The sequence below is a fragment of the Cyclopterus lumpus genome, chromosome 25, assembly GCF_009769545.1.
Source record: "Cyclopterus lumpus isolate fCycLum1 chromosome 25, fCycLum1.pri, whole genome shotgun sequence".
In the NCBI taxonomy this organism is placed as follows: domain Eukaryota; kingdom Metazoa; phylum Chordata; class Actinopteri; order Perciformes; family Cyclopteridae; genus Cyclopterus; species Cyclopterus lumpus.
The window spans coordinates 1,569,845-1,585,226 of record NC_046990.1 but is presented as its reverse complement, the minus strand read 5'-3'; the positions used below and the strand labels follow the sequence as shown (position 1 = coordinate 1,585,226).

The window sequence follows — 15,382 nt, the reverse complement described above, 5'->3', positions numbered from 1 at the left end:
ACCGCCGGACGCGCATGCGCATCGGAACGGATATAGATCATGGCGAGCATACACTGTAACAAGGAGCGAATAGATTGACACATTGTATCTGCCGGACTGAAACATTCATCCTTACCATTCATAACGCGGTGTGCTGTGACGGACATTGCGACTAGTTCGGTGTGGCGATGCGCAACAAGGACAACGTCACACCGTTTGTTCTCCTGGGCTTAATAATAATAAATAGAACATGCGTTTCCTGCTTAACGCTGAAATAGTGTTGGAGCTGAACATCCTGGTTGATTAAATGTATAACTGGAAAGGTTGGAAGCACAACTGCATCATCTAATCCGAGAGATGATTTACAATCCAGGATAAGAGAGAGGGAGAAAGAGAGAGGGAGACAGACAGAGAGAGAGAAAGAGAAAGAAATTGTCTGTGTGTCTGTCTGTCTTTGTGTGCGTGTGTGTGTGTGTGTGCGTGTGTGTGTGTGTGCCTGTGTGCCGATATGCCTGTCTGTGTGTCTGTAAAGTTGAAGACGTTTAAGCGGATTTGAAGATGTTCTCCATAGGATCCCATTAATTTATTTTTCATAAAAAGCTTAATAATAATAATTCAAAAAGTTGAAAAGATAAAATAATACAATAACGGATGAAGGTTTGAAGTGTAAATGGTGTCTGTAGCTGAAAGTATGCAGAACCTTTAAGCTTTTAAAGTTGAAAAGGATTTCAAGATTTTCTTCATAGGATCCTATAAAAAAATGTTTTCATAAAAAGCTTAATAATACAAAAAGTTTAAAAGTTTGACATATGAAAGGTCACCCCTCTCCTGAAGGAGCTGCACATTTTAATGGCTGAATCATAAACAAAAAAGTACAACGAGGTTGCTGGAAGGATGCATACAGAGAACAGTTGACTCAACTAAAAGCATAGATATGATTTACGGCATGACCTGTCGTAACAACAATGGGTGTTCCCAGGAAATGTTGCTCCACTCAGCTCAGCCGCTTCTTCTTTTTTTATTTTCCATTATTTAATCAACAATTGCACATGTACAATTAAATAAAGTGTCAAAAATATATTTGAATGCATTTAAACTAACATTCCAGTGCCGTTCGCTTCCCGCTGTCCTGACACTCTACTGACGCCTGCCAGACTCTTACATCTTGGGTAAATGTACCCACTGTGGGACTAATAAAGGAATATCTTATCTTAAATAATTTTACCATATGCGTATGCCTATGCAGGGTGTCAGTGGCAGTGATGAAGGAAGTCAGATCCTTTATTTACAGTTATTCTTAATTATTTACACACTAACACTGCACTTGAGACACAAAGACCAGAACCTGAAACCCTCTGAAAAAATAAGTACAGTACATTACATTACATTCCATTACATTCCATTACATGTCATTTAGCTGACGCTTTTATCCAAAGCGACTTACAATAAGTGCATAAAACCATGAGTCCAAACTCAGAACAACAAGAATCAAGCAAGTACAATTTCTTCAATAAAGTTAAACTACAAAGTGCTATCAGTAAGATACATTTAAGTGCTACCAAAGTGTTAAACTACAAAGTGCTATCAGTAAGAGACATTTAAGTGCTACCAAAGTGCTACTACGGCTCTACCTTCCATATTCAAGGTGTAGTCACTAAGATGTGTTTTTAGTTTGCGATGGAAGATGTAGAGACTTTCTGCTATCCTGATGTCAATGGGGAGCTCGTTCCACCAATGAGGAGCCAGCACAGCAAACAGTCGTGACAGGTTAGACCATGTCCTGGATGTGAGGTTAGACCATGTCCTGGATGTGAGGTTAGACCATGTCCTGGATGTGAGGTTAGACCATGTCCTGGATGTGAGGTTAGACCATGTCCTGGGTGTGAGGTTAGACCATGTCCTGGATGTGAGGTTAGACCATGTCCTGGATGTGAGGTTAGACCATGTCCTGGGTGTGAGGTTAGACCATGTCCTGGATGTGAGGTTAGACCATGTCCTGGGTGTGAGGTTAGACCATGTCCTGGATGTGAGGTTAGACCATGTCCTGGATGTGAGGTTAGACCATGTCCTGGATGTGAGGTTAGACCATGTCCTGGATGTAAGGTTAGACCATGTCCTGGGTGTGAGGTTAGACCATGTCCTGGATGTGAGGTTAGACCATGTCCTGGGTGTGAGGTTAGACCATGTCCTGGATGTGAGGTTAGACCATGTCCTGGATGTGAGGTTAGACCATGTCCTGGGTGTGAGGTTAGACCATGTCCTGGATGTGAGGTTAGACCATGTCCTGGATGTGAGGTTAGACCATGTCCTGGGTGTGAGGTTAGACCATGTCCTGGATGTGAGGTTAGACCATGTCCTGGATGTGAGGTTAGACCATGTCCTGGGTGTAAGGTTAAACCATGTCCTGGGTGTGAGGTTACACCATGTCCTGGATGTGAGGTTAGACCATGTCCTGGATGTGATGTTAGACCATGTCCTGGATGTAAGGTTAGACCATGTCCTGGGTGTGAGGTTAGACCATGTCCTGGATGTGAGGTTAGACCATGTCCTGGATGTGATGTTAGACCATGTCCTGGATGTGAGGTTAGACCATGTCCTGGGTGTAAGGTTAGACCATGTCCTGGATGTAGACCGGACCCGATCTGTTCGCAGCACGGTACGCAAGTACCAATGTTTTGAAGCGGATGCGGGCGGCCACCGGTAACCAGTGAAGGTTGCGGAGGAGCGGAGTAGTGTGGGTACATTTAGGTTGAAGACCAGTCGAGCAGCTGCATTCTGGATGAGCTGTAGAGGTCGAATGGCATTAGCAGGTAGACCTGAAGGAGGGAGTTACAGTAGTCTAGGCGTGAGATGACCAGAGCCTGGACCAGAACCTGGACCAGAGCCTGGACCAGAACCTGTGCCGCCTTCTGAGTGAGAAGAGGTCGTATTCTCCTGATGTTGTACAGCATGTACCTACAGGAGCGTGTTGTTGTTGGTAATGTTGGCAGTCAGGGAGAGTTGACTGTCGAGTGTCACACCGAGGTTCCTGGCAGTCGGAGTCGGAGCCAGCACTGAGTTGTTGAAGTTAATAGTCAGGTCGTGGGTGGGAGAGCCTTTTCCTGGAAGGAGGAGAAGTTCAGTCTTGTCCGGGTTAATTTTCAGGTGGTGAGCGGACATCCACTGAGAGATGTACATCCAGGACTGGTCTGACCACGCTCATGCACTCTACAAGAAGGGACAGAGCAGACTCTTTCTGCTGAGGAGACTGAGGTCCTTTGGGGTGCAGGGAGCACTCCTGAAGACCTTCTTCGACTCGGTGGTGGCATCAGCCATCTTTTATGGAGTGGTCTTCTGGTGCAGCGGCATCACAGCAGCTGACAGGAGGAGACTGGACAAACTGGTGGGGAAGGCCAGCAGCGTGCTGCGGTGTCCTCTGGATACTGTGGAGGTGGCGGGGGACAGGAGGATCTTGGCCAAGCTATCGTCCCTGATGGAAAACACCTCCCACCCCATGCAGGGTACTCTGGCAGCGCTGCACAGCTCCTTCAGCCACCGGCTGATTCATCCCCGGTGTCTGGGGGAGAGGTACCGCAGGTCCTTTCTCCTTCAGCCACCGGCTGATTCATCCCCGGTGTCTGGGGGAGAGGTACCGCAGGTCCTTTCTCCTTCAGCCACCGGCTGATTCATCCCCGGTGTCTGGGGGAGAGGTACCGCAGGTACTTTCTCCTTCAGCCACCGGCTGATTCATCCCCGGTATCTGGGGGAGAGGTACCGCAGGTCCTTTCTCCTTCAGCCACCGGCTGATTCATCCCCGGTGTCTGGGGGAGAGGTACCGCAGGTCCTTTCTCCTTCAGCCACCGGCTGATTCATCCCCGGTGTCTGGGGGAGAGGTACCGCAGGTACTTTCTCCTTCAGCCACCGGCTGATTCATCCCCGGTGTCTGGGGGAGAGGTACCGCAGGTCCTTTCTCCTTCAGCCACCGGCTGATTCATCCCCGGTGTCTGGGGGAGAGGTACCGCAGGGCCTTTCTCCTTCAGCCACCGGCTGATTCATCCCCGGTGTCTGGGGGAGAGGTACCGCAGGTCCTTTCTCCTTCAGCCACCGGCTGATTCATCCCCGGTGTCTGGGGGAGAGGTACCGCAGGTCCTTTCTCCTTCAGCCACCGGCTGATTCATCCCCGGTGTCTGGGGGAGAGGTACCACAGGTCCTTTCTCCTTCAGCCACCGGCTGATTCATCCCCGGTGTCTGGGGGAGAGGTACCGCAGGTCCTTTCTCCTTCAGCCACCGGCTGATTCATCCCCGGTGTCTGGGGGAGAGGTACCGCAGGTCCTTTCTCCCCGCTGCTGTCAGGCTACACAACAAACTGAGCTCCCAGTAGGCCACAAACACTTGAACACTTTGGACTTCGCACTGAACAGCACTTTAGCCCAGTTGTGCAATACTAATACGTTTAAGTACTTTTTAATTTTTAAATTTATTTTATACACTTTATCCACTTTATTCTATTTCTACTCCGTCTGTATATATAATATTCTTCTTGTTTTTTTTACTCTTTTATCTTAATTCTGTTATTATACTTGTTTTACTTATTACTGTGAGCAATGCTGCTGTAATCCTGTAATTTCCCCACTGAGGGACTAATAAAGGATTATCTTATTTTATCTTATCTTATGTCGGTCAGACAGGCAGAGATTCGTGCTGCTACCTGTGTTTCAGATTGGGGAAACGAGAGGATCAGTTGGGTGTCGTCAGCATAGCTGTGGTAGGTGAAGCCATGCGAGCGAATGACAGAGAGAGAGAGTTGGTGTACAGAGAGACAGTAAAAGTACTCAATGCAGAAAAATGCCCCATGTGAGTGATACTACATAATATAATATATAATATCATTAGATTATTAGTGATTTGTAGCAAATTGTTTTAACATTTTGCGTCGGTCTGCAACAAATGATTATTTTCAGATCAATCTTATAGATAGATAGATATATTTTATTCATCCCAAGGGGTACATTTCTTTGTAGCAGCAGCAAACAAGGTTACAATATAAATAAAATAGCAGAGCAGGACATATTAAACAATTTAAGATAATTAAATAATAAAGAAAATGAGTATATGATTATTAATCAATTGATTGTTTGGGTTGTAAATAATCACAAAATAATGAAAAATGCCATCACAATTACTGAGCCAGAAGTCACACCTTTACAATATATATATGTTTTGTTTTTGTTTTCTTAAAACCTCAAAAATATTAAATACAGATATACATAAACAATTTTTTAAGGGGAATTCTTTTGCATTGAAAATATCGAAACGATTAGCAAAATAGTCAACTTATCATTTATGATGTACATTTTCACATTTTATGTGCAGAAATGTCCAACAGAGTAGAAAGTGACACGAGAAGAAAGTAGAAATACCTCACATTTGTATAGTACTTGAGTATGTGTACTTAGTTTTAGGTATTGGTAAATGGTGTATGTGTATTTTCACTATTTGTATTAAAAAACAGAGCCTATGGGTTTTTAGTCAACACTAATAACAAACCTATATCAGTGAGGTGAACCATTAAGAGCACTGCTGACCCAATAGCAGCAGGGCCCACTCTGTCAAATTGTAACAGTTCTTTATGCACTATAACTAAAAAGAATTGTGTTGAATTGTTTCAGAAAAAAAGTCTCTTAAGTCCCTCCAGTTAATCCAGAGTGCTGCAGCTCGTGTACACTGTAAAACATTTCAAGCCAGTTAACTTGCAAATGAAAGTTCACCTGCAAGTTAACTCAACTCCTTTGATTCAACTAAGAAACAAAAGTTGATTAAGTGGATTGAACTACAATGTTCTGGTTTGGAAACGTAATTTTTTAAGTTGTCAGAGTTGATTTAACTTTTTGTCCCTTGTTGTTTAAACTTGATCCACCGAGTTAAAACAAAGAATTCTTTTACATTATCAGTTCAAGAAAACTTTTCCTTACCTAGTCGAACAAACGCACATTTCTGCCTTATTTTAACTCAGTTTCAAGTTAAAATAACTTAACCATGTGTCTACAACTTGCTATTTCAAGTTAAAAGGATTTTAATTCCAAATTTGTTTCAACTTGCATACAAACGTGACTTGACTGATAATTGCTAATATAAGATAAGATAAGTTTTGTGAAAGAAATGACCCATAATTCTTACTTCTGTTCAAAAAATATAACATTTATTTGAAGAATACACAGGCTCAAACAGTGGGTATAAGTACATCTCAACAAACCCAAATAGCTGTGTTAAGTAGAGGCAAATCTGACAGACTGACAGTAGGTGGTTGTAGACAGACAGATGCAGGAATCAGGTTTGCCCTGGTCCAGCCCCTTGATATGCTGCTATAGGCTTATAGGCTGCTGGGGGATGTTTTAGGATACACTGAGCTCCTATCTCCTCTTCTCTCTCTCCTTATGGATGAATTTACATCTCTCCATTGCACCTTATTAACTCTGCTTCCTCCCCGGAGTCGTTGTGACTTCACGTCTCATAGGGTCCATTGGACCTGGAGGTGTCTGAAGCTGGTCCTGGGTCCTTGACCCTGTTTCCTGCATCCAGCCTCTGTCCTAGACCTGGCCTCATTTCCAATGGGCCTGCCTCCTTCTCTGTGCCTCCTGCCTCAAAGGCGAATTGGGGGAGTTGTTCCTGATCCGATGTGAGGTCCTGGGACAGGGATGTTGTATGTGTACAGATTGTAAAGCCTTCTGAGGATAATTTGTGATTTTGGGCTATACAAAATAAACTGAATTGAATTGAATTGTTTCAGAAAAAGGGTTTTCTTTCTACTAATTAGAATACAAACATGTAATTCCTGGTTGTTTGCATCACAGCGAGAGCAAAACAGTTACAACATTGTGGAGCCTAGGCAGGAGTCAAAGTGTAATGCCAGGTTGCTTAAAGGAACATGAGACACCTCCCTGCCTTGTGACTGGTGGGTAATTTGTAGCCCTTGCCAGCAGAGGGAAGCAGTGATCTGTTGTCATTCTCTAGTTTGGCCAAATGGGCAACATATGATTGCCTCAGGATAGCTTTTAGATAGAAAACTTCATAATTCTAATATTTACAGGATTAATTTAGCCGCTACAAACCTATATCTGGCTGAGCTCTGAGATGTAGTGGAGTAAAAAGTACAATATTTATCTCTAGGATGTAGTGGAGTAAAACGTAGATAATTTACCTCTGAGATGTAGAGTATTTTTTAGTGCCACCTTTATACCGCCACCTAGAGTCTGTGTCGGGAGTGATATCTGGCCAATCCAAAAACGAGGATTGTATCCAATGAAATCTAGGGATTCAATGGTGACTGGGTTTCAAAAAGATAAACTAGTTTCCGATCTCCATCCGTGAGGGTTAAGGGCTGTCCCACTATCAAATCTTTTTGAGTTTGATTTTGAGCCCTTTATGAACCCTTATATATAACATCATATATATAACACCTTAAACACAGTCACTAGTAAATTAGATAAGGTAAGGTAAGAAAATGTGCAGGATTACAGCAGCAAACTGGTAAAGTGCACACAAGAGACAGTAACCAGTAATCAAGAACAAGTAATATAAATAATAAACCATAAACAAACTAATAAATCAGTAAAACACTCTACAATAACTGAATATTATATATATATACAGACAGAGCAAATATAAACATTTTCAACAGTGTAATAATATTGCACAGGTTAAAGTGTTTTAAGTGTTTTTGTGGTGGGAGTTCAGCTGGTAGGAAGGACTTGTGGTGCCTCTCCTCCACACACCGCGGTTGAATCAGCCGGTGGCTGAAGGAGCTGTACAGCACTACCAGGGTGTCCTGCATGTGGTGGGAGCTGTTGTCCACCAGGGATGATAGCTTAGCCATCATCCTCCTGTCTGTGAGTTTTCAAAGTGCATCAAGTGGACACCCCAGCACACTGCTGGCCTTCTTTACCAGTTTGTTCAGTCTCTTCCTGTCAGCTGTCGAGATGCTGCTGCTCCAGCAGACCACTCCATAGAAGATGGCTGATGCCACCACAGGGTCATAGCAGGTCTTCAGGAGTGCTCCAAAAGACCTCAGTCTCCTCAGCAGAGAGAGTATGCTCTGTTCCTTTTTATAAAGTGCCTGTGTATGGTCAGTCCAGTCCAGTTTATAGTTCAAGTGAACACCCAGGTACTTATAACATCCATGCAGTGAGGTGGTGGTCCATCCCGGTCTGCTCCAGCTTGTCCCTCAGAAGCAAAGGCTAGATGGTGTTGAAGGCACTGAAGAAGTAAAAAAAACATGACTTTCACAGTGCAAAAGGCATCTGTGAAGGAGGTGCGTCATCCACCCAGAAGCCAGATTGGTAAGTCAACTGAAGTGGGTCCATAGATGAGCTCACCAGTGGGCGGAGAAGCACAAGGACCAACCTCTTCAGGGTCTTCGTCAGGTGGAATGTTAAAGCCACAGACCTGTAGTTGTTAAAGTCTTTGGAACTGGTACCACAGGAGGTCTTCCATAGCTGTGGTACTTTCCCCAGGCTCAAGCTTAAGTTGAAGAGGTGCTCCACTATCTTGCACAGCTGGTCTGCGCAGGATTTGAGGAGCCTTGAGCCGATGCCCTCTTGACCCCGTGGCCTTCCACCCCCTTGATCTTCCTCAGTTCCTTCCTCACCTTGTTAAGGGACAAGTAGAGGGGTGGGAGTGCTGTGTATGAGGAGTGTGGAGGGGAGAGAGTGTTGTTGAAACGGGGCTGAGGGAGGTGGAGGTGGAGCAATCCACAGGGGGTGCGGATGATGGGGGTTGCAGTGGCAGGAAGGTCTGGTTCAAGTCATACCTCTCCGGCTGCCAACAGTTATTATTAGCATCAATAAATCCGAGTCTGACAGAGCCCCAGTCCCTCAAAGTTTCCCGTCCCCTCCTCTTCATCCTCTACTTGCTCCCTCAACGTCATATACGCCACCACTGTCTCCATTTCCAGTGCTACGTCAACGACACACAGCCTTACATCTTCACCAACTCCATCACACCCGCTACCAACTGCCTCACACATATAAAGACCTGGATGCAAGCCAACAAATACGAAATTCTCATCATCGGACCCAAATCACTAAACAAATTGCAGCACAGCTTCTCCCTCTCCATTGATGGCCCCACTGTTCCTGCTTCCACACACATCTGTAACCTTGGTGTCATCTTTGGTCCAACCTTCTCCTTTGAACACCACGTCAAGCACATCACAAAAAACGTCTTCTTTGATCTTTAAAACATGTAAAGTGCCTTGATTATCTTGTAAAGCACTATATATACAATTTATTATTATTATTATTATTATTATTATTATACAAGTGGTATCCTTTGGTGTTTACATTTATACTTGTTTCAGAGTTTTTTTCCATTCTCACTAGTGTTAATAATCACTATAATACTAGTTTCATAACAGGGTTTTTCATTCATATGGTGTTAACATTCAAGTTCTACACCAGTGTTTTACAATCATACTAGTGTTTATATTCATGTTTAAATTCACCATTGTTTTACATTTATTCTCGTGTTTAACATTTATATTACTGTTTTACACTGAGCACATCTTGTCTCTGCATCATTTGAGCACAAAATACAAGCTTTGAATGTAGAGTTTCAAGATTACTAATGTAATATATTGTGTCTAGTGTATTCATACCTGTGTTAACATTAATACTAGGGTTTACATTCACATTCATCATTAATTCACATAATTATTGTGTTTTTAAACATTTATATTTATATGATGTGTCATTTCAGACTGAGCATTGCTTTTAATTCAGAGTTTAATTTTGCAGGACATTTGAGGAGTTTGGCCTTTTTTTGTTTGTTTCTCTGTGTGTGTTATTTTTACAATGTTACAATGTTAACACATAGCATCACTTTGATTGCAGACTTTCATTTAGCAGATTCATGGAGTTTTGCATTTTATGTGTGTGCGTGTGTTCATATTTGTGTGTTGAGTTCATAGAATATGAGGTATGCTTTTAGAAAATCGATAATTGAGAAAAAACTGTAATTTACCTGTAGACAGTTACCATATCTGTCCAGCAGAGGAGCCCCAAATTCCACAAAGTTTATTTGAGCTTGGTAATCAGTGCAGATGTTCACAACTTTCTGCTGAGATCAAAATCATGCAAAGCATTGGTGCAGATAAACTTGACCCATATCTTCATAATTGAAGGGCCCCTTTAACCCTCACCCTACCAACATATTAAACATGTATGAAGGGGTATGAATGGGTTGACAGTCCTGATGGGCAGGTGGCACCTTGCATGGTAGCCCCTGTCATCAGTGTGAATGTAATGTTAAAGCTTTGAGTGATTGGCAGACTAGACAAGCACCATACAAGTAGAGTCTATTTTCTGCTCTCAGGTAGGCGATACGGAGTCAGTAAATTAGCTTTCTTTTCTCCAGATGTCTATAACTCTTCTCGAACAGATTAATACTTGTTTCTTAAAAATCAACTTATTAAACAAATCATTCACAACATTGGATCTATTTGACCCCAAAACAATAGAAAGAACCAAACAACTATGTACTCTCCTACAATGCTAAGAAGGAGACAAGTGATTCAAATGAGACACAGTGTCAAAGTATCCATTGTTTTATCTGAACAGCAACCTTTATTGAAGATGTTTGTGAAGTAGCTTAATAAGTACTGTATGTACATGAATCAAAAATAGGTTAATTAATATTATTTTCATCAAACCAATGTGGATACATATCAGTAATGGTCAGTAATGGTCAGTTTTGTCTGCAACTCTGCATGGGACATGTGAATGTATGAAATCCAAATTGTCATTCTAAAATATAAATGAAAACTTCCCCATGGGAATTGGATGTTGTTTATGGTTCAGTAACATCCTGAGAAATATGCCTAATTGCCTTCGTTCTGAGAGTGAGATGGGAACATTGATACCAATTAGTGTTCAGCACAGAGCTGGAGTCAGGGCTTGTGGGTAGCCTAGCTAGTGATAAACACGGGGCGCAAGGGGGAAATAGCTAGTTAGGCTCTGTTCAAATTGAAAAAGAAATGTCAACAGCCCACTCAAAACACACTAATTGTGCAACATTGCCTTTGCCAGTTCTTCCTTGTTGCTGTGAGCCTGTCTCTGCTCGGACGCTAATGCGTAGCATCATTAGCTAACATTGTTCTCCAACAATTTACATGACTTTGAGCCAAGCAATGAAGGAAATAGGAAACAGAGAAACTACAAAGATCTTGTCCACAGATATTTTCTAAACCCCTGTTCTGCCATGCTATTATGTTTTCATCACATCCCGAATAAAGTTATTGAATTTGATGGCCCGACTTCATACCGTGCCCACAGAAGGGAGGACTCTGGTAAGAAGAGTCAAGCTGTGCGTTGACATAAATGATGCTTGGTGTTCAAAATTATTCAAAGCTGATGGACAATGTTTCCTTGATGTTGAATTAAAGCTAAGATGTTCTCCATATTGAGAATCCATCAGTGTTTTTGTTCATGCTGTTTACATTCCTACCAATGCAAATTAAAAAGAATAATATTATATTATATATCTGGTCACTATAATCAACCAAACCTCAGATCTGTTTGACCTACATTTGGAAAGCATGTATATTAATAATAATATTCCTGGCAGCTACAAATCCCTCCCACTTTGGACAATCAGAACATAAAAAGCTGGTTTTGGCAATTATTGGAACACACCATAACGGTGGGTCGAAGGGGTGGTGGATCAAACACGACCTTTAACCCGGGGACCGGTGTCTCCCGTGTGAAACCCAACACAATGTGATTATGTTGTGTTGTTTTTCCATCTCCACCCAAATATTGTCCTTTAAACTTCACTACATTGACAATGTTAGTTACTAGTTAGGCTACTTTGTAGATTCAGATTCTTAATACAAAAAACTACTTAACCAATAAACTAGGATTTACTGCATTATTAAGTAGTATATAGCCAAGTTAGTTACAATTAGCTTAACCTTTACCAATAATTATAAACCAATGATATATTATGCAATAGTTAACAGTTGCGCTAGGAAACTGGGGCCTCCGTCACTGCAGCGTGAGGTGCTGTGAAGCTGACACAGCTGGAGGCGCAGGCCACTTTCACTCTCACCTTCAGAGCCGCACTATAGCCGGTTGATGAGCATTGCTGTGAGGGAAATGCGCACAGAGAGGGCCAAGCCAGCCAACCCAATAAGTGGAGGAATAGTTTTGCTTAATTATAAAAACCGTGGCAGGGCAGAATAGACTTTGGTGGGCCAGAGTCTAGGTAATTAATGGGAAACACTGGGGATGAGATCACATTGTTTTGAGCCTTAGAGGTATTGGTTGGGTTTTAAAGCCTAGCTAGCTGTTCCCCCTGCATCCAGTCTACTAGAAGTACTTGCTTCTGTCCATCCGGGGAGAGGGATCCTCCTCTGTTGCTCTCCTTAAGGTTTCTTCCCTTTTTTCCCTGTGAAAGGTTATTTTTGGGGAGTTTTTCCTGATCTGATGTGAGGTCAAAGGTCAGGGATGTCGTATGTGTACAGATTGTAAAGCCCTCTGAGGACAATTTGTAATTTGTGATATTGGGCTGTACAAAATAAACTGAATTGAATTGAATTGCGTCTTCATGCTGAGGTAGACTAACGACAACTTTGTACTTGATACACAGACATGAGGGAGATATCAATATTAATTAATCGTCTTAATATCAGGAAGAGAAATATATTCCTTCAAGGGCCATTTATTCAAAGCACATACTGATTTCTTAAGGTTTCATCAATTTCAAGGAGCAACTTTCTTTTGGCATACTCTGATAGAAGCATGCTATTTTTTGCTGACATTCAACTGTGAGATTTTACTTTTAGGAGACATCCCATGAATCCAAGCAAAATGGTAGTGGGATACATATCGAGTATAATGTACATAACACAATGTAACATCAATATCTGCACTTAATGGCACGAGCCCTGCATTGTTTCCCTCTGCTTTCCAAGATGGTACTTTTCACTGAAAGTCCTCAGGATGCAAGCACAGGATTAAAAACTGTACAAACTGCTGCTGCTGCTGAACTGTTGAAGAGCTAGAAAAATAATCCGGTGTCCCAGCCTTTCCATGGGGAGTGTGATGTCTCTGTTGGGTAAATAAAGGGAGGCTCACATTCAGTGTAGGGAGGAGTTGTCGAGGGAGTCACTAAAGGTGTGAGTCTGACAGAAAGAAAAGGCCAGCAGGCTTCTTATCTGTCCATAGTGAAAGACACACACTAGCATCTTCAGATCGAAACTTCGTATTCTCTTGCTTCCTGTGGAGAGAATAAGCACATAAGGTCACAGAGGGAGCTGCTAATACAACACAGAGCAACATCACTTAAAGCCTCACATTTTCTAAAATTCTAATTAAAGTATAAGGCAGTGTTATTTTGTTCTTATTGTCAACAAATTCCCATGAAAAGACCGTGTGTTGGTCCATTTTTCAATCAATTCTTTCTGAATCCGGTACCCTGCATGGGTTCATGTTCATGTTTTTTCTGATTTCTGCCTGTTTTCCCCCTGCCTACAAATAAAGACTGTTTTACCTATACATTATCCTGTGTTTTTGGTTGTGTATTTAAGTCCTGTTCCTCTCTGTGGTTCACTGGCCGTAACAGAACTAACTCACCTCATTAGTCTTCAGGATTGCCAGCATGGAAGAAGAAGAAAAAGAATAACTCAACACCAAGTAATAATTTAACTAGATGGAATGACGCTGAACCCTATAAATAATTATATAAAGTATATATAGTCCAAGGGGATATACTACTATATTGGTAAAATGCACTACACATTTAAAATATTCAGTTATTAATTATAAATACATAAATGTGCTTTATGGAGGAATTTGTTGGGTTAAGGAGATCCTCAGTAAAATATCCTGTGTTCTGCTCTTGACCTGAGAAGATTTGAGGTAAAACTCTCAGCTAACTAAAAACCCATTGAAATGATCTATTGACTTTGAGACAAGGGAATCAGACGTATCAACAAGACGGGGCCACAACGTCAGAGAATGATGGAGATCCTAAACACAACCCTATCTAATGAACCCCAATATTGTACGCTGTCCGTGGACAATTGCCCACTTTGCCTGGTTGGTAATGTCCAGGCCCCTGAACCTCTTATGTGAGCCAACTCTTCTATGCTAATTTAATTGAAATTGTTTTAAGCAATACACACCAATAAATTACAAGTAACATTTAGGGCCTTTAAGTTGGTTCTGCTCATAGACTGTGTATACAAAGTGGTCGTAATCATTGCGACGCCATCAATTTGTACGTGGACTTTGAGTTTGAAGCTTTAAGTTCGGCATTTTGAGACCACTGAAATCTTATTTTTGGGCTTTTGTCATTTTGGTTGTTTGGAACCAGAAGTGACACAGGACGGTGGAGCTAAGTACAGCCGAACTCGGAATGAAACATTTTAGGCGACCAATATGTTGCAATTAACTTTAATAAACCAATATTTTGCAATTAACTTTAATAAACTGAAAAGTGAAAGGCTTAAAGTTGTGAGATAAGACAGATACAACTTTTAAACTACGTAATTTTTAAGATTTACATGTCAGTGTTGTGCAAAAGTGTTGCATTATACCACATTCAGATTACCAAAGCTAGTCTAGAGCCAGGAAGTAGTCTAGAAAAACTGTCCACATTATTCAAAGAGCCAGAGGAATGGGTTCCCAACAACTCATTATTAGTCCTTGGTCAGTACAGCAGGTTAATCCAGCCATGCTGAAAGACCTTCTCTCTGGTCTCAAACCAAGGGTCCAGTGATGATGGGCAATGGGAGAGAGAAGCAATGGGGAACAGGGGAACACTGGAGATGGACAAATTGCCCGTAGAATAATGCACCAACCCTTTGAAAGCTTGACATATGTTGACTTACTGTTGTCTCATAAACTGAGTTGTCAAATGTAGATTCTCCAGTGATGTTTTCATATGGTAGGTCGGAGGACAGGGAGAGCTGCAGTGACTTCTTCTGAACCCTGAGCACAGACGGGGAATACATGACAAAGAAGGAAAAATATACATTGTTTTAATCCTATGTAGGAAGTAATTACCATCCTGGAATAATAACAGCAACATAAATAAAGTGAATACACCTTTTTAATACTGAAGGACAAATCATGGACTATATATTTAATTATTTTTCCTTTCTCTGTCATACAGTATGTTCTGTTTGGGTAACACACTGCTCTATTTGTTGTCATTGTGTACTGAAATCCTTGATTCAAGTTTTTTATGAATAATGTCACATGCATGGGATGTGTTGTAACTGTGTTATGTTGTTCATTCTGTACACATGACATCTATATCCATCCGGATAGAGGGATCCTCCTCCTTTGCTTTCCATAAGGTTTCTTCTTTTTTGTGGTCTAGCTGGTTTTGGCAATTATTTGAACACACCATAACGGTGGGTAGA

The 15,382-nt window shown here is 41.8% G+C and overlaps 1 protein-coding gene across 1 annotated transcript in view; it reads right to left on the bottom strand.

Annotated features, from left to right (window-relative positions):
* Positions 1 to 11,976: 11,976 nt before the first annotated feature.
* sez6b (seizure related 6 homolog b) overlaps positions 11,977 to 15,382 on the bottom strand; it is an 89,319-nt gene continuing 85,913 nt past the window's right edge. Inside the window, exons 16-17 of the mRNA XM_034528481.1 lie at positions 14,846 to 14,945; positions 11,977 to 12,096 (exon numbers count right to left, since the gene is read on the bottom strand). Coding sequence (XP_034384372.1) covers positions 11,977 to 12,096; positions 14,846 to 14,945 — 220 coding nt within the window. The remainder of the gene's footprint in view (positions 12,097 to 14,845; positions 14,946 to 15,382) is intronic.